Source organism: Oncorhynchus clarkii, chromosome 1, assembly GCF_045791955.1.
Source record: "Oncorhynchus clarkii lewisi isolate Uvic-CL-2024 chromosome 1, UVic_Ocla_1.0, whole genome shotgun sequence".
NCBI classification, from domain to species: domain Eukaryota; kingdom Metazoa; phylum Chordata; class Actinopteri; order Salmoniformes; family Salmonidae; genus Oncorhynchus; species Oncorhynchus clarkii.
Window position 1 is genome coordinate 53,878,295 of NC_092147.1, and position 19,331 is coordinate 53,897,625.

The window sequence follows — 19,331 nt, forward strand, 5'->3', positions numbered from 1 at the left end:
ATCAGTGAGTCGATGGCTTGAATAGTCTCGCTGGAAATGGAATACAATGTCAAAATCTGCAGCATACAGTAAAGACCAGCATTAATTAGGCCTACTTTACAGTATTGTCGCCTACTGTACCTGTTCATTTTCCTGGGCTTTCGCATTCGGCATAACTCAGGCATTTGATGATAGTGTTTGTGAATAGCACTGTCCGTCACCAAAATCCCCAAGTCGACCGGTATTTTTTAAATGTCTCCAGTAGATTTTCCATTCCTCCTGAAAGCCCTAATCTGCTAATTTAAATGAATAGAGATCCTGGTCATGGTACTGCAGTATGTTGTTACAGCATAATCAAAGTGAGGACAATCGGTGATCTGCTGTATACTTATAGCCTATTGTAACCTGAAAGTCACACCTTTCCAAGTACTCCTCACCCCGCGCCAATCGCCTACATTTAATTATTGATGGAGATCCATATAGATGACAAAATAGTTGGGGAAGTGATTCCATGGCACATGGTTTATGAATTGACATGCAATGTTCTGTTCATCCTGAAAGCCCTAACAGTCAAATGAATTATCTGCGTTGCTACAGATGCTGCCGCTGATTCGATACCCATGCCAGCCGCAACCGGGAGATCTATGAGGCAACGCACAATTGGCCCAGCGTTGTCCGGGATAGGGAAGGGTTTGACCAGCCAGGATTTCCTTGTCCAAAACCAACAGATGGAGAAAACCTACACCATTCGAGCAATTTATTTCAACAATAATCTTCATTTTAATTTGACTTTACAAACAACAAGAGGGCTTAATTATATTCTTTCTTCGGAGCCTAGACCTATATAAAATAACTTAACTGGCTGAGGTAGGCTATGAGGCTTAACAGCCTTAACAGCCTAATAGAAGTAGGATTTGTTTTATTAGGCCTACTTACAATTGCAAATGGTCAAAAATGTAGCCTCCTACATAAAACAATTATTTAAAGAACAAAAGGCTGTCTGTGTCGGGATAGCCTGCTCTTGTAACGACATAATAAACAGAACATACTGTCAGCTTGAGATGTAAATATCCCTGGATAACCTCATAACCTCAACCTCACACAATAATATTAATATTTACTAAAGAAAGTCATGCAGGCCACTAAGTTACTTATTCAATGAGAAAAGTTGCATTTCCCCTCAGACACAATCTTGTGGATGTCTGATTTGATGGATGGGTGTGATTTTGATGTCAGTCCTTGATTGACTTGTGTGAAAGACAGTTCAGTCCTGTCGTGAGTCTATATTGCGCTGATAGAGGTAAATTAGGACTCGCTGGTGTATGTCGATCAAAACATTGTTAGCACATAAAATGCTAGTTTCTTTATTGTGCTGTATTCCCGTATGCCACCCAAAATGCTCACAGGGACTCGGCACTCCTGAGCGCATCCCTGATTTGTCTCGATGTCTGGAATTCAATCAGCTCAGTTTAAATTGCGGCCTCATCTAGCGAGGGTATAGTTTTCTTAGCAAGGGAGGAGTATTCTCCAACTGGGCGGACTGTGAGAGGATCACATACAAATGCAATGAAATCCTTGGACAGACATGCTGTAGTCTTCCAATCTGGTGGATAAGTTGTCCCTCAGCTGCTTGATGAAATCTTCCATCACCTCTGTGTTAATGCTGCGGTCTGGTCCAAATTGAAAAACTCAAGCTTCCTAGTAAAGGCCTCAAATTTCTCCTTCATGTCCACGACTGTTTCCCTCTTCCTTGTAACTGCAGATTTAACACGTTTAAGTTACAGAATATGTCCGCAAAAAAATCTGTGTGTGGAGATTGCAGTTAACGATTCAATGTTTCTGCTCCAGGCCTCTATATGGGGCAGGAATACCATTAAAAGTTCGATGCTTCGAATCATAATTACGTCTGAGATTGAATTATTTGCAAACACTGATATTTTAATTGCAAATAAGACACACTGGTTTGGCATTGGGAAAAGATGGAGAGATGAAGGCATATCTCTCTGTACATTCTTCTCTGAAACTTAGATTTTCATTATACACCTTTCTTCTTGATACTTTTTGAGAATTACATTTTATCTTGCTATCAAGCAAATTGTTCTGAACAAATGTTGACTTTATAAAAAGTAGTGTAACCTACAGTAGGCAACGTACTGTAGACTTGTTTTTCCTCACCAATCAACGCACAGAGAAATAGACCAAAATAACAATTGAATAGAGACATACTGATTTGATCAGATCAAAAATCATATCTTATTGCCAGTGAATGTATTATGTACTAAGCATATGTGTTAAACATGTTAAATGTGTAGTGTAGGCCAATTAATTGTGCTAATATTATATACTTATAATGCTCTGGCCCGCCAACTATTGGCTCAGAAAAAAATTGTCACATAGCCAAACCTAGTTGATGAACCCTGATATATAATATGTTTTACAGAGCCTTTCCATAAGTACACTCAAGTTTCTTCAACTGTCTTTTGACTGTGATTAGGGTGTGGAAACGATCACTTTGTGCAGTGACATATTTTCCTAACGGAGTGGTGCGGCGGTCTAAGACACTGCCTTGCAGTGCAAACTGTGTTGCTACAGATGCTGGTTCGATACCCATGCCAGCCACAACCGGGAGACCAATGAGGCGACGGGGGCTTTTGGTTTCTCTCCCTCTAAAAGAAGAAATAAATAATTATACATAACAAACCGGCTATATTTACAAATTAGTAAGAATGTCTCACCCCATGTTCAAAAATGGCCTTTTTCTCGCTCACTTTAGGTTATTTGAAAATGAAATAATCTCCAAAATATCGTTATCTTTTAAACAAAGCGATTATTATTATTATTATTATTATTAATTAATTTAGAATTATATAAAAGCCCCTTAGATATTCTCAAAGATCAGATTGGCCCTAGCGAAAAATGCCCTTAGATATTAATTTAGAATCCTCCAATCCTCTAAATCGAATGATTGGCTGAGAGTCACGTCATTGAAAAAACTAGTTTTGATATACTGTAGGCCTACCGTAGGCGACATGAGTCTCACTGGTGTTGAGTAATGTGCTGTTAAAAGTGGTGTAGGTCTTATTTATTTATAAGCATATTGAAGTTAGAAGCAACAGGATTTGAAGCAATAACCTACCCGCTGTGGACAACTATGTCAGCACCATTTCGCTCTGCTCTGAGACAAACATGGGGACTGATCTTGATAAATCAATGAGATTTTTATCTTCACTGAATCTCCGTTTTACAAGCAAGGTAGGTTGATAGCTTCAATGGCGATGACAGCTGTTCCCTGTTGGTCTGTGATAGGCTGTTCCTGGGGGACGATGCTGGCACTGTTCACCAACGTGACCGGGGCTATGTTGCGGGCGCAGAGTCACTTGGCCTCCGGGAGTATCCTACCATGGACACCATGATAGTTGTCATGGTTCTCCCGGACTGGGAGATTTTAGGGCGGAATCCGAGACTAAAGCCGGGACCCCCAGAGTCTTTTATGCGGACTTAAAAGCCAGGGTCCCTCTGCTCTCTTGGCCGCCTTACCAACGCGGCCATACTGCTGCAGGCCTACCTGCAGACTCTGCTGTTCCGGCTGCAGAAGGGCACAGAGGAGCTCCTCCGGGAAGCGATGGAGGTGTCTCGCCTGCTTTTCCTGCTCCAGAGGGATGTGGTTACCTCCCAGTGCCATGTCTGGCTGGCCCAATCCCGTCTGCCATCTGCTCTAAAGAGCACATTTGCCAATCACCCGAGGGCTGATGTTTGGCCCAGGGGTTGATGACATTCTGGAGCAGACCGATAAAGTTCGTAGGGACCGTGAGACCCTGAGACGGTTCATGCCGCCTCCTCAGGCCCCGGGTCCAAGGCAGACGGACCGTCACCACCCAACTGCACCCGAGCAATGGTGAGGTCCCTCTCCTGCCCCATCGCCTCGTACTGAGGGACGACAGCAGGGATGGGCACAGCGTGCAGTGGAGCAACAACCTGTCAACCGTCACCACCATAGGGATGTGCCTGGGGGACCCAGGCGATCAGGGTGCCAGGGGATAGGTGGGCCCCTGGCAGGACCCCTTATACACCCTTCCCCGGCCTCGGCCGCTGCTCCTGGTCTCAAAGGGCAAAGTGGGAGGAGGGTGTGGAGTCCCCCTGGGTGTGGTCCACAATGCTCGATGGGTAGCGATGCCTGCCTCTGTCTTTCAGGGGCCTTCGTGTCACCACGGTGGCCAACCCCCTGAAAAAGAAAACCCTGCGGCTGGAGATCCAGGGGCAGGCCGTGTCCAGGGACAAGTGGTTTGTGATGCTGGACCTGAGGGATGCGTACTTCCATGTTCCTGTTCACCCAGCTCATTGGCAGTACCTCCGATTTGCTTTCGAATGGACGTCTTACGAATTCATGGTTCTTCCCTTCGGCCTCTCCTTGGCACCCCAACACTTTCACAAAGTGCATGGTCGCTGTCCTGGCACCTTTCATGTCCCCAGGATTGTTGATCCTCAATTACCTGGACGATTGGCTGATTTGTGCCCCGACCAGGACACAGGTGCTGTCAGACAGAGACATGCTCCTGACCCACATCGGCAAGCTGGGCATTACTGTAAATGACAAGAAGATTCGTCTGATGCCCACCCAGAGGGTGGCCTTCATCGGCATGGAACTGGACTCAGTCCTCATGAGAGCATGCCAGCCCACCAGAATGGTTCAGGTGATCTTATCTTGCCTCGTCCACTTTCGGCAGAGGCGGGTGGTATTTGTCCTGACCTGCCAACACTTGTTTGGCTTGCTGACGGCGGCCTCATTGCTGATTCCCCTGGGCCTGCTCCATCTCCGGCCTCTTCAATTGTGGTTCAACTCCCCCCGGCTGCACCCGAAGCGCCACTGTCACCGCCAGCTGCAGGTGACCACACAGTGCCTCAGGGCATTATTGAGGTGGAACTGTCACTCCTTTCTCTCAGGTGGTGTGGAGATGCTGAGGATGTGCCGCCAGCGGCTGGTCAGCACAGATGCCTCCCAGATCGGCTGGGGGATGTGACCAAGAGCAGGTCAGCCAATGGCTGTTGGCTACCCCCTTGGAGTGGCAGGCACGTCAAGCTCCGGGCTGTACTAGAGCTCCGGGCTGTACTACCGGCCCTGCGGTCTTTCCTTCCACATCTGAAGTGAATACATGTCCCGGTGAGAATGGACAACATCACAGTGGTGGCTTACATCAACCATCAGGGTGGAATGAGGTCCCACCGCCTCCATCTTATGGCACAGGAGCTCCATCTCTGAGCTTGTACCTGGAATCCTGAATGTGGCAGCGGATATGCTCTCAAGGGAGGGCCCGCCACCTTGGGACTGGAGCCTACATCCCCAGGTGGTGCAGCACCTGTGGGACAAGTTTGGGAGGGCGGAGATGGACCTGTTTCCTCCCTGGACAATGAACACTGCCCCCTGTTGTACTCCATGTCGGAGCCACCATGGCCTCAGGGCTTGGATTCTCTGGCTCACGATTGGCCAGGGCTGGAGCTTTACGCTTTCCCTCCTTTTCCCCTGATCCAGGCTGTGCTGGACAGGACCAGGATGGCAGAGCATCATCTGCTGCTGGTGGCCCCATACTAGCCCAGACGACCCTGGTTCAGCCTTCTCCTGTCCCTGTTGTCTGGGACACCTTGGCAACTGCCCCTGCTGTCTGAGGCCGGGGGAGCTCTTTGGCATCCGAGACCGCACCGCCCTAGTCTGTGGGCTTGGCCACTGAAAGGCACCAATGGTTCATGTTAGGACTACAGGATGGCGTAATGAACATTATGCGGAGTGTAAGGGCATCTGCTACAACCCCCGCATAACAGTTGTGCTGGCGACTGTTCTGCTCTTGATGTACTGGTATTGAGGTTGTGCCCGAGTCATGCGGGGTGCAGTATGTCCTCCAATACCTGCAGTCTCGCTTTGATGAGGACTTGGCAGCCCCTATACTGAGAGGGTATTTGGCCATTATATTTGCCTGTCTTTTAGGGTGGATGGACAGGCCAGTGGGGTGCCATCCATTGGTATCCAGGTTTATGAAGGGGGTTCGTTGCATGCGTCCAGCTAGGACCCGCTCAATGGTGACCTGGGATCTGGATGTGGTCTTGGCAGTTTTCAAACGGTTGGCGTCTGCCTCCCTGAAACACCTCTTTATGAAGGTGGCTTTCTTGGTAATGATTACTTCAATGAAGAGGGTGGGTGAGCTACCATCCGGTAGCCTCATACTACCAGATGGACCCCAGTGGGAGGAATATATCTCTCCGCCCCAATCCTTCATACGTCTCGAAGGGTCTGTTAGACAGGCATGTGAACATTCCTTTTATCCTGTCTGCTTACAACCCCCCCGGCAGTTGTGGGGGAGTCTGGACCTCCCTCCGGCATGCTGTGCCCTGTGAGGACCTTGCTGCCTATGTGGAGCAGACATGGTCAGTGAGAACAACAGACCAGCCCTTTGTCTACTATGGTGAGAGAGTCTTGGGAGCTGGGCTATCAAAGCAGACACTCTCTCACTGGATTGTGGACACGATTATGACAGCATGTCACCTGGCTGGCAGACCAGTGCTGGGATCTGTGGTGGCACATTGTACACAAGGTGTGGCTGCATCCTGGGCCCCTCACTGATATCTGTGTTGCGGCCAGCTGGGCTTCCTCTTGCACCTTTTCTAGGTACTATCAGGTAAATGTGGTACCTCCCTCTGCCATTGGTTCAGCGGTCCTGGGCATCGCCTCCCTTTCCGGGGACTGTGCCGACTTTGCCGGGACCCCCTTCCAACATTGGCCCCTGTGTCTCGGTCCCGCGCTGGGACCGAGACGGATTTAGCACCGACTAAATCTGATACGGGTACACCAATATATTGGAGTGATCCAATATAGTGAAACATAATGACTGTTACGTATGTAACCACGGTTATGTGAGCTGTATGGAACACTCCAATCCTCTACGGTGGAGGCGTCTGAAAAATGACCCCAGCCGGGACACAGGTGTACAAGGGAGTAAATCTGTAAATCCTTACCTCACTTGTATCCCTCCGCCACGGAATGATACAAATATCAATATATTGGAATGATCCATATTGCTCATAGAACCATGGTTACATACATAACCTTTGTTATGTCGTTTCGGCGACATGTTTTTGGAGTCACCGGAGCGGACTTTGGAGTTATCGCTTAAAGTCAAGTATGACAACAGTGTTGTCAGTGTGGAGATGTTGGCCATAAGCGACATGCTTGACCGAAAAGGGAAAAGGCGGAGAGAGGGACACAGGTGGTCCTCGTAATGCCTAGGCCCACTGATGAAGGGAAATGTGGCTGACAGTGGTAGAGCAGCCACAAGCACCTGTTGCTGAGGAACAAGTTGCTTGTGTCTAGGGTACTGAGTTGCAGCTTGTACCAGAGGGGAACATAGTGTCTGATGTGCAGCAGAAAAATATTGTTGTAGGAGGTAAGGATCGATCTGGGGAGCCATTTTCCCAGCCTGGTAAAGAGATGCCCAGTATGAGTGAAGGGGTACAGGAGTGGGTTCAGGTTGAGCTAGTCTCCCAGGTAGTGGAAAATATGTCCATTACGAGTAATGTGGTACAGGAGGTGCGTTCAGGTGGGGCCTGTCTCCCAGGCAGTGGAGGAGGTGCCCGGTACGAGTGATGGGATGCAAGTGGAGAGTGTTGAGAGGGATGTGGCGGAGGGGATACAGGGGTTTGTGGCTCCTGTTGAGGAGGATATGGATATGGACATTTTTGATATTCCTGTTGATATGATAGCTGCTGGCAACGACTCAATTACAATCTAGATGAGGTAAATGGGTTCCTGGACCAGACTTTTGGGAAATCTGGTAAATTGGCCGATTTAGTTGTGAGGTGTGAAGAAGCGTTTCCGCTTGTTACTGCGGTCATGGCAGCAAAAGGCAGTGGGAAAATTAAAACAACGATGATTATCATGCCTCATCAATCAAATTCAATCAAATGTATTTATAAAGCCCTAATTACATTATAAAGCCCTTATTACATCAGCTGATGTTGTACAGAAACCCAGCCTAAATCCCCAAACAGCAAGCAATGCAGGTGTAGAAGCACGGTATCTAGAAAAAACTCCTTAGAAAGGCCTGAACCTAGGAAGGAACCTAGAGAAGAACCAGTCTATGAGGGGTGGCCAGTCCTCTTCTGGCTGTGCCGGGTGGGGATTATAATAGAACATGACTAAGATGTTCATATATGACCAGCAGGGTCAAATAATAATAATAATCACAGTGGGTTGTAGACGGTGCAACAGGTCAGCACCTCAGGAGTAAATGTCGGTTTTCTTTTCATAGCCATCACCGCACCTTCTGTCTCTAGAGAGTTGAAAACAGCAGGTCTGGGACAAGGTAACACGTCTAGTGAACAGGTCAGAGTTCCATAGCCTGACCCGGTGAACAGGTCAGGGTTTATTGTGTTGTGGGTTCCCAGACCCAATTAAGTATTTTTTAAACTCTCACTCTCTCTTTCTCTCTCTCTCTCTCTCTCTCTCTCTCTCTCTCTCTCTCTCTCTCTCTCTCTCTCTCTCTCTCTCTCTCTCTCTCTCTCTCTCTCTCTCACTATCGATCTATCGATCTATCCCTTTGCTCTTTCTCCTCCCCCCACACACACTCTCCACTTCAGTAAAACGAGGTTCCGGTGGTTCCAGGAGAGTAGTGTGTACAGGGACGCTCCAGTCTTTGCCCTAGATGGAGTCTATATCTCTGAGCCCTGCCCCAACCACTGTGGAGGACATGGAGACTGCATCTCTGGAGTCTGCTTTTGTGACATGGGATACACAGGTACATAATGATACATAATGATTGTAGAGAGGATGGGGGGGGGGGGAGAGAGAGAGGGAGAGAGGGAGGGAGAGAGAGAAAGAGAAAGAGATGAAGGAAGAGGTAGGGAGAGTATGGGGACATGGGGTCTGTATCTCTGGGGTCTGCTTTTGTGACATGGGAAACACAAGTACTGAGGGAGGGAAGAAATAAGCAGAAAGAAAGACGGAGAGAGAAAGAGAAAGAGAAAGAGAGTGGGGAGTTCTAGCAGTTCTATAGGAAGAGTGAAAAGGAGAGGGTTCTAAAAAAGACACTCACCTAATCACCTAATGATCCGTTGTTAATCAATTAAATCGTTGTGTGTACTCCAGTTGAGCAGGACAGCTGCGTGCCAGCGGTGGCCAGCCCCACAGAGTTGGCAGAGGGCTTTGAGAGCAAGCTGAGCCCGGTTTGGCAGACCCTGAGTGGGGGGCAGGTTGGAGGGGGCTGTGGCACCATCAGCGAGGGAAAGGCTCTGTACTTCAGCAGCCCTGGGAAGAGAGAGGCACGCACTGTACCTATGGATACGACAAACACACGGTTAGTATGATCACACTGCTGTATTGAATAGAATTGAAAGTATGCACACCTCACCTGTCTTGTAGAGCAGCTTTAGGCAACTTCTTGAGGAAGTTTGCTCTAAACCTCCAGTGTTAACATATTTAATTGATTCAGCTAATTATATTCTACACCCCCTTTATGTCTGTCTGTCTGTCTGTCTGTCCGTCCGTCCGTCCGTCCCTCCCTCCCTCCCTCCCTCCCTCCCTGCAGGCTTGTCCAGTTCTACATCCGTATTGGAGGGAAGAATGTTGGACCCACCTGCACCAGACCTCGCTCCCGCAATGAAGGTGACTCTCCATCTCTACTGAAAACCTCCAATTCAAGCTCTGACAGACTCAAGTTTATAGACCTCAATAAGGCTCTCTTCTGCCTCTGCGTGGTGGCTCTTGACATTGCATGCATGCTGTTGCTGTTATAATGGTTTTCTGGCTGTTTCCTCTCCTCTACTTTATGACCTCCCTCGTCTCCTCTTTTCCAGGAGTGATAGTCCAGTTCTCCAACAACAACGGAGTTCAGTGGCAGTTCCTACGTGAGCTGGACTTTGGTTCCTTCCTGGATTCCCAGGTGGTCACCATCGAGCTGCCTCCACCCGCCAAGACTCCCTACACTGTGTTCCGCTGGTGGCAGCCACAGCAGGGTGAGGCCCCCAACCCCTACATGGATCACAGGGACACACCATACAGTCATTGAGTCATCCATACAGTACTTGCAGGGACCCATGTAAAGAATGTGTATAAAGCAGAGGCCACACAGTATATCCTTCAAAAAGGGTGAGCCATACTCTATCTATCTCTCCCTCTTTGTCTCCTCTTCTCTCTCTCCCCCACCTCTCTCTCTCTACCACTCTAGGTAAACACTCAGCCCAGTGGGCTCTGGATGATGTTCTGATCGGTATGAATGACAGCTCCAGGACTGGCTTCCATGATAAGTTTGACGGGATGTCTCCTCTACGACACAACTGGTACCGCATACAGGGGGGAGAGATCACTGTAGACTGTCTGTCTCTGGACACTGCTCTGTCCTTCAACAGCGACACCACTGGCAGTGAGTTAAACTACAGTACACACACACACAGACAGGGAAACGGGAGATGTCACAGTTGTCTGTCTGTCTCTAGACACGGCCCTCTGATGCCACAGACAGTGTGTCCTCCTACTGCACGCAGACATGCACAGTACACACCCCTTTTTTAAATCCGGGCCTCAATGATTTAGCCTACATGGGGAAACAGGAAACTAACAGAACTACTGCTGATCTGGAGACTGGTATTCACACCATACAATCAACATGACACGGTCAACTCCTACATCACAAACAACCCAGGCTGCATTGAATCAGCCATTTTGCCATTTCCACCTTATGGCTTCTGAATTGTTAATGGCAGCAGCCTTGATTTAACCTGGTTGTTATTTATGTGTGCATTTATGTGTGCATCAAGCTGTGAGCGGATTGACTTTGTGCAAATATTACATTACATCCAGTCCCATCCATTACCCCAGACATAGAAAGACCAATTTTCCAACGTATCTATAAATATTACAGCCCAGCTGGGCAGCACGGCACGTTCCCGCATGCATAAAGCACTGTTAAATGTGATGTGTATTACCATGAATGTGTTTTGTTTCACTGCCATCTCAGACTGTGTAGGTTGTTACTAAAGTATATATTTTAGATCAGTACTCATAGTTTACCCGATACCCAAACCCACCTATTGTTTACTACAACTTCTTTGTTGACCACGTGTGCCACTGCGCTGTCCAGTTCTCACAACGTAAAGATCCAGTTCTCACAACTCTAACCCGTTAAGGCCCTCTCTTGATGATCTTGTTAGATTACTTGTTAGATATTACTGCACTGTCGGAGTTAGAGGCACAAGCATTTCGCTACTCTCCATTAACATCTGCTAAGCATGCGTATGTGACCAATAAAATTGTGTTTTATTTTATTTTATTTGACCTTGTCACTGTCTCTCTCCCTGCAGAGAAGCCGCGGTATGCAGAAAGCTGGGACTTTGAGGTGTCAGGCTCCTCCTTCCTGCAGTTTGAACTGTCTATGGGCTGCAGTAAGGGAGCCACCTCATCCCACGGTGTCAGGCTGGAGTACTCCACGGGTAACGAACTCTAAAAACCGTCATGGATGATCCTTTATAAATGATTATAAATTACAGAAAAGTCAACAGAAAACTCGTCTAGATCCAGGTGCTGGTTTTGGCGGGAACAACTATTATTAGAAAACAACAGGCCAGCCATTTCTGGTGTGCGGTTTTTATTATTGTTTTTAAATTCTTATACATGCTTATAAATATTTACAAATGCTTTTTACATGGTTATAAATTATACAAATGCTCATGAATAGTAATTATTATAAATGGTTAGACATTCTTTCAAATATTTACTGAAAAGTTCAAAAATGGTTCCTAATGTTTATACGTGGAAGTTATTAAAACGTATTACCACCCCACAGACTGTGGGCGCCACTGGGCCCTGCTCACCCCAGAGTGTGTTCCACCTGCCATCGGCTGTGCCGGCTACACCATGAGCTCAGTCTACACCGCTACACAGTATAACCGCTGGAGGAGGGTTACGGTGTACCTGCCCAGCGCTGCCAAGTATGTGTGTGTGGTGTGTGCATGCGTGTTTCTGCATGCTTGTGTGTATATGTGTATATTATTAGTTTGCTTAGTGGCACATCAGAGCTTGTCTCTTTAAAATGTATCCTTGTGATTTGAATATTCCAGTCATAAACAAAATGATACTATTTAAGCATTGTAATATAGTAACACTTCATTTGAACTATCCTTCATAACCCTTTATAATAATGCCATAAACATGTCATTAAGATTCATAGCGTGTGTTCTATTCTGTGGTTGTAGTTCTCCCAGGACACGGTTCAGGTGGCTCCAACCCCACTTCATCCCTGGGGCGGACGGTTGGGCCTTGGACAACGTGCTGCTGGCCCCTGGCTGCCCCTGGATGTGCTCTGGACACGGACTGTGTGACAACGGATGCTGTTTGTGAGTTACACAAACATACACACACACACACTGTCTCACAGTATTTAATGTTGAGCTCAGAACTTTTGCATGGAATTTACTGGAACTGTGTTATATTATATGTGAAAACCATAGGGGGTGCTGGGGGTTATTTATTTATATATATACAGTATATCACTAAAGTGAGTATACCCCTCACATTTTTGTAAATATTTGAGTATATCTTTTCATGTGACCACACTGAAGAAATGACACTTTTGAATCTCGTCAGTCTATTCATGCGAGAAATTGCCAAGAAACTGAAGATCTCGAACAACGCTGTGTACTACTCCCTTCACAGAACAGAGCAAATTGTCTCTAACCAGAATAGAAAGATGAGTGTGAGGCCCCGGTGCACAACTGCGCAAGAGGACAAGTATATTAGAGTGTCTAGTTTGAGAAACAGACGCCTCACAAGAACTCAACTGGCAGCTTCATTAAATAGTACCCGCAAAACACATTTCATGGGAATGTTGCAAGAACATTCCTGTGTCCAGTTTTCTTTTTTCATCATTATACAGAGCATTAGGAAAGTATTCAGACTCCTTCCTTCCCTTCCTTCCCACATTTTGTTACGTTACAGCCTTATTCTAAAATGGATTAAATTAAATGTTTTCCTCATCAATCTCCAGCAACTGGGAGACTTAGTCAGGATCGAGAGACCTGCAGAGAACGATCTGCAGAGAAAAATGGGAGAAATGTTGTGTTAGCTAATCCAAGTTTATCAGTCTCAACATCAACAGTGAAGAGGTGACTATGGGATGCTGGCCTTCTAGGCAGAGTTGTAAAGAAAAAGCCATATCTCAGACTCGCCAATAAAAATAAAAGATTAAGATGGACAAAAGAACACAGACACTGGACAGAGGAACTCTGTCTAGAAGGCCAGCATCCCGGAGTCACCAAATATGTTCAGACATGCAATTTTGGTTCGGATACCAGATTTAGCCTATGCCTGGACTAACAACGCTTACTATGGATATGAAATAAACAGTCACCTCACCTGTAACCCCCACCCTCTAAACAGGTGTGACCGGGGTTATGGCTGGGCCCACTGCGTGCCCTTGGCCCCCCTCCCCTCCATTCTGAGAGACGACTTCAACGAGAACCTGGCGGCGGAGCAGTGGCCCGAGGTGTACGGGGCTGAGAGGGGGACTCTCAGTGGGGAGCCCCTCAAATCTGGCACTGCACTAATCTTCAAAGGGGTATGGGTTCTATTGTTTAATGTGACCTATACTGTACACACATTTAAGTGAAAAAAGACCTAGAGAGCAGATAGAGAAGACGCACGCATGCACACACACTTGTGCACACACACAAACATACAAACTCACACATTATCTGCCTAGCAGACTTAGTAAGTGTACTTTATCATTGATTATAAACTCAGAAATAAAATAAACATCCTCTCACTGTCAACTGCATTTATTTTCAGCAAACTTAACATGTGTAAATGTTTGTATGAACATAACAAGATTTAACAACTGAGACATAAACTGAACAAGTTCCACAGACATGTGACTGACAGAAATGGAATAATGTGTCCCTGAGCAAAGGGGATTTCAAAATCAAAAGTAACAGTCAGTATCTGGTGTGGCCACCAGCTGCATTAAGTACTGCAGTGCATCTCCTCCTCATGGACTGCACCAGATTTGCCAGTTCTTGCTGTGAGATGTTACCCCACTATTCCACCAAGGCACCTGCAATTTCCCGGACAATCCTGGGGGGAATGGCCCTAGCCCTCACCCTCCGATCCAACAGGTTCCAGACATGCTCAATGGGATTGAGATCCGGGCTCCTCGCTGGCCATGACAGAACACTGACATTCCTGTCTTGCAGGAAATCACTCACAGAACGAGCAGTATGGCTAGTGGCATTGTCATGTCAGGATAAGCCTGCAGGAAGGGAGGAGGATGTCTTGTTTAATTTTTTTATTTCACCTTTATTTAACCAGGTAGGCTAGTTGAGAACAAGTTCTCATTTACAACTGCGACCTGTCCAAGATAAAGCATAGCAGTGTGAACAGACAACAACACAGAGTTACACATGGAGTCAACAATAAACAAGTCAATAACACAGTAGAAAAAAAAGGAAAAATAAAAAAAGAGTCTATATACATTGTGTGCAAAAGGCATGAGGAGGTAGGCGAATAATTACAATTTAGCAGATTAACACTGGAGTGATAAATGATCAGATGGTCATGTGCAGGTAGAGATACTGGTGTGCAAAAGAGCAGAAAAGTAAATAAATAAAAACAGTATGGGGATGATTTACCGATGGACTATGTACAGCTGCAGCGATCGGTTAGCTGCTCAGATAGCAGATGTTTAATGTTTAAAGATCAGTGAAATACACCTGCTGGAGCGCGTGCTACGGGTGGGTGTTGCCATCGTGACCAGTGAACTGAGATAAGGCGGAGCTTTACCTAGCATGGACTTGTAGATGACCTGGAGCCAGTGGGTCTGGCGACGAATATGTAGCGAGGGCCAGCCGACGAGAGCATACAGGTCGCAGTGGTGGGTGGTATAAGGTGCTTTAGTAACAAAACGGATGGCACTGTGATAAACTGCATCCAGTTTGCCGATTAGAGTATTGGAAGCTATTTTGTAGATGACATCGCCAAAGTCGAGGATCGGTAGGATAGTCAGTTTTACTAGGGTAAGTTTGGAGGCCTGAGTGACGGAGGCTTTGTTGCGAAATAGAAAGCCGATTCTAGATTTGATTTTGGATTGGAGATGTTTGATATGAGTCTGGAAGGAGAGTTTACAGTCTAGCCAGACCTATTCTAGGTCGGAACCATCCAGGGTGGTGATGCGAGTCGGGCGTGCGGGTGCAGGCAGCAAACGGTTGAATAGCATGCATTTAGTTTTACTTGCGTTTAAGAGCAGTTGGAGGCCACGGAAGGAGTGTTGTATGGCATTGAAGCTCGTTTGGAGGTTAAATAGCACAGTGTCCAAGGAAGGGCCAGAAGTATACAGAATGGTGTTGTCTGCATAGAGGTGGATCAGGGAATTGCCCGCAGCAAGAACAACATCATTGATATACAGAGAAAAGAGTCGGCCCGAGAATTGAACCCTGTGGCACCCCCATAGAGACTGCCAGAGGACTGGACAACATGCCTTCCGATTTGACACACTGAACTCTGTCTGCTAAGTAGTTGGTGAACCAGGTAAGGCAGTCATTAGAAAAACCAAGGCTACTGAGTCTGCCGATAAGAATATGGTGATTGACAGAGTTGAAAGCCTTGGCCAGGTCGATGAAGACGGCTGCACAGTACTGTCTTTTATCGATGGCGGTTATGATATCGTTTAGTACCTTGAGCGTGGCTGAGGTGCACCCGTGACCGGCTCGGAAACCAGATTGCACAGCGGAGAAGGTACGGTGGGATTCGAGATGGTCAGTGATCTGTTTGTTGACTTGGCTTTCGAAGACCTTAGATAGGCAAGGCAGGATGTATATAGGTCTGTAACAGTTTGGGTCCAGGGTGTCTCCCCCTTTGAAGAGTGGGATGACCGCAGCAGCTTTCCAGTCCTTGGGGATCTCAGACGATATGAAAGAGAGGTTGAACAGGCTGGTAATAGGGGTTGCGACAATGGCGGCAGATAGTTTCAGAAATAGAGGGTCCAGATTGTCAAGCCCAGTTGATTTGTAAAGGTCCAGGTTTTGCAGCTCTTTCAGAACATCTGCTATCTGGATTTGGGTAAAAGAGAAGCTGGGGAGGCTTGGGCGAGAAGCTGCGGGGGGGGGGGGGGGGGGGTGGTGGAGCTGTTGGCCGAGGTTGGAGTAGCCAGGAGGAAGGCATGGCCAGCCGTTGAGAAATGCTTGTTGAAGTTTTCGATTATCATGGATGTATCGGTGGTGACCGTGTTACCTAGCCTCAGTGCAGTGGGCAGCTGGGAGGAGGTGCTCTTGTTCTCCATGGACTTTACAGTGTCCCAGAACTTTTTGGAGTTAATGCTATAGGATGCAAATGTCTGCTTGAAAAAGCTGGCCTTTGCTTTCTAGACTGACTGCGTGTATTGGTTCCTGACTTCCCTGAACAGTTGCCTATCGCGGGGACTATTCGATGCTATTGCAGTCCGCCAATGGATGTTTGTGCTGGTCAAGGGCAGTCAGGTCTGGAGTGAACCAGGGGCTATATTTGTTCTTAGTTCTGCATTTTTGCTTATCTAAGATGGTGAGGACGTTACTTTTAAAGAATGACCAGGCATCCTGATGCTGTGATGCTGTGATACACTGCCTCAGACGGACCGTCCACCTCCAAATCAATCCTGCTCTAGAGTACAGGCCTCAGTGTAACGCTATTCCTTCAACGATTAACGTGAATCCGAACATCACCCCTGGACAAAACCGCGACTCGTCAGTGAAGAGCACTTTTGGCCAGTCCTGTCTGATCCAGCGACGGCGGGTTTGTGCTCACAGGCGACCTTGTTGCTGGTGATGTCTATTGAGGACCTGCCTTACAACAGACCTACAAGCCCTCAGTCCATCTTCTCTCAGCCTATTGCGGACAGCCTGAGCACTGATGGATTGTGCGTTCCTGGTGTACCTCGGGCAGTTGATGTTGCCATCCTATACCTGTCCCGCATGTGTGATGTTCGGATGTACCGATCCTGTGCAGGTGTTGTTACACATGGTTTGCCACTGTGAGGACGATCAGCTGTCCGTCCTGTCTCCCTGTAGCGCTGTCTTAGGTTTCTCACAGTTCGGACATTGTAATTTATTGCCCTGGCCATATCTGCTGTCCTCATTCCTCCTTGCAGCATGCCTAAGGCACGTTCACGCAGATGAGCAGGGACCCTGGGCATCTTTCTTTTGGTGTTTTTCAGAGTCAGTAGAAAGGTCTCTTTAGGTTCCTAAGTTTTCATAACTGTGACCTTAATTGCCTACCGTCTGTAAGCTGTTTGTGTCTTAATGACCGTTCCACAGGTGCATATTCATTAATTGTTTATGGGTCATTGAACAATCATGGGAAACAGTGTTTAAACCCTTTACAATGACAGTTTGTGAAGTTATTTTGATTTTTACGAATTATCTTTGAAAGACAGGGTTTCTTTTTTTGCTGAGTTTATGATCTTGATTTCTCTTTCCGTTTTGCTTGATTTGTAGGAAGGTCTGCGTATGTTGATGTCTAGGGACATGGACTGCACCAGCACTCTCTACATCCAGTTCTCCTTCAAGTTCATCACTAAGGGTAGGTCTCATTTTCACATACAGTACATTCTGGCTATATCTGCTTACCATTTATGTCTGCAAAACTACTTTTAATCTTTACTTTGTGTCAGTGTTTTGTAGATATGTTATACTGTTAACTGTGTGTGGGTTGCGTTAACTCTGTGTTCTGTTCCCAGGTGTCCCAGAGCGCTCCCACTCGGTGCTACTACAGTACTCTGTGAACGGGGGGATCAGTTGGCTGTTGTTAGATGAGTTTTACTTCCCTACTTCCACCGACACGCTGTTCATCCACCTTCCTCTGCCCACCAGTGCCCAGACCAACGCTACCCGCTTCAGGCTCTGGCAGCCCTACAACAGCGGTGAGTAGTGAACACACTCGTTGAGTCTATGGTCCGTTTATCTACACAAGAAGTGTGTGCTTGTACACTCCACTTCATGGATTTTAAAGGTATGGACTGGTGTAAGGAAATGGTGGAAACTTCATCCAATCCAATGCTTTTAATGCAATGAGAGTGTACATTTTTGGGTGAAGAGTAGCGAATCGAATCACAACCAAAGACAAAGTTCAAATACACTCATACTTACAGTATACACACATCTCAAAATAATGACATACTGTACTGTCCTACAGGTAAAAAGGAGGAGGTGTGGGTGATTGATGACCTGATCATCGATGGCAGCTCGCTCAACAACCCCCCTGTAGTCTCTGACAGCTTCGAGGGCGGACCCCAGGATTACAACTGGCTCTTCTACCCAGGAGGCAACACTGGACTCTACTGCCCCTACCAGAAGAGTGGCCTGTGAGTAGACCTACTGGTTGTACAACCCTTTAGTGCACTGTGAACACACTGAACCTTGTACCTACAATCCTTCATCTCTGTGTGCCTCTAAGATGTAAATTCAACATATGTGCTTCTTTGCCACAATACAGTAAATTCAGGAAGTTAACTACCAATTTAGTTGACATATTCATAAAGGCCCAGTGCAGTCAAAAAATGTGAATTACCTGTGTTTTATATGTATTTCCACACTATGAGGTTGGAATAATACTTTGAAATTGTGAAAATTATGATAATGGCCATTTAGTATAAGATCTGCTTGAAAAGACAGACTGAAATTTGAGCCTGTTTTGGTGGGATGGAGTTTTGGTGACATCACCAGGCAGTAAATCAGAAAGACACTTCCAAACCTCTCTGCCAATAACAGCTAATTTTCAGTTTTCTCCTCCCCACTCGAATGACTCCCAGACAGTACTAGCAAAATTCTTACTTCAGAAATGTGTCTTTGCTAAGAAGCTATTTTTGTTAATTTTTGTCAATTTGAATTTAAATCAAGTTACTTAATTGTTACCCAATATGTTTTTGATATTGAGATTTTGTTTTTGAAACGGCTGCATTGTCTCCTTTAACGTAACATTTCTGTTTAATTCCTGAATTGATTAAATTGAGTTGGACTTGATCCCAATCCTACTGTAAAGGACTGTAAGATAACAGACTTTGTCTAATGTATGTGTGTGTACAGGGAGGATGATGAGTCTGCCATGGTGTTTGTCTCCAGTGAGTTGGGAGAACATTCCATAACCACCAGAGACATTGATGTCAATGAAAACACCATCATACAGTTTGAGGTATGAAGAGAAGAGAGAGAACAGACTGATTGGTTGGGAAAACAGTGTGGGAAAGAAAATCAGTGAAGTATAAGAGGAGAGGAATGGGGAAAGAGGAAAGCGGAACAGAGACAGAGAAATTGAGTTGGACAGAGAAATACTGACGGAACAGATAAGAGGATAA

The 19,331-nt window shown here is 46.5% G+C and overlaps 1 protein-coding gene across 1 annotated transcript in view; it reads left to right on the forward strand.

Annotated features, from left to right (window-relative positions):
• The window catches only part of LOC139408865 (reelin-like), a 280,233-nt gene that overhangs the window by 212,607 nt on the left and 48,295 nt on the right, over positions 1-19,331 (forward strand). The window contains exons 30-42 of the mRNA XM_071153271.1: positions 8,602-8,759; positions 9,110-9,317; positions 9,549-9,625; positions 9,817-9,975; positions 10,188-10,382; positions 11,320-11,448; positions 11,802-11,946; positions 12,211-12,351; positions 13,394-13,571; positions 17,476-17,560; positions 17,718-17,900; positions 18,173-18,341; positions 19,063-19,168. Coding sequence (XP_071009372.1) covers positions 8,602-8,759; positions 9,110-9,317; positions 9,549-9,625; positions 9,817-9,975; positions 10,188-10,382; positions 11,320-11,448; positions 11,802-11,946; positions 12,211-12,351; positions 13,394-13,571; positions 17,476-17,560; positions 17,718-17,900; positions 18,173-18,341; positions 19,063-19,168 — 1,933 coding nt within the window. The remainder of the gene's footprint in view (positions 1-8,601; positions 8,760-9,109; positions 9,318-9,548; positions 9,626-9,816; positions 9,976-10,187; positions 10,383-11,319; positions 11,449-11,801; positions 11,947-12,210; positions 12,352-13,393; positions 13,572-17,475; positions 17,561-17,717; positions 17,901-18,172; positions 18,342-19,062; positions 19,169-19,331) is intronic.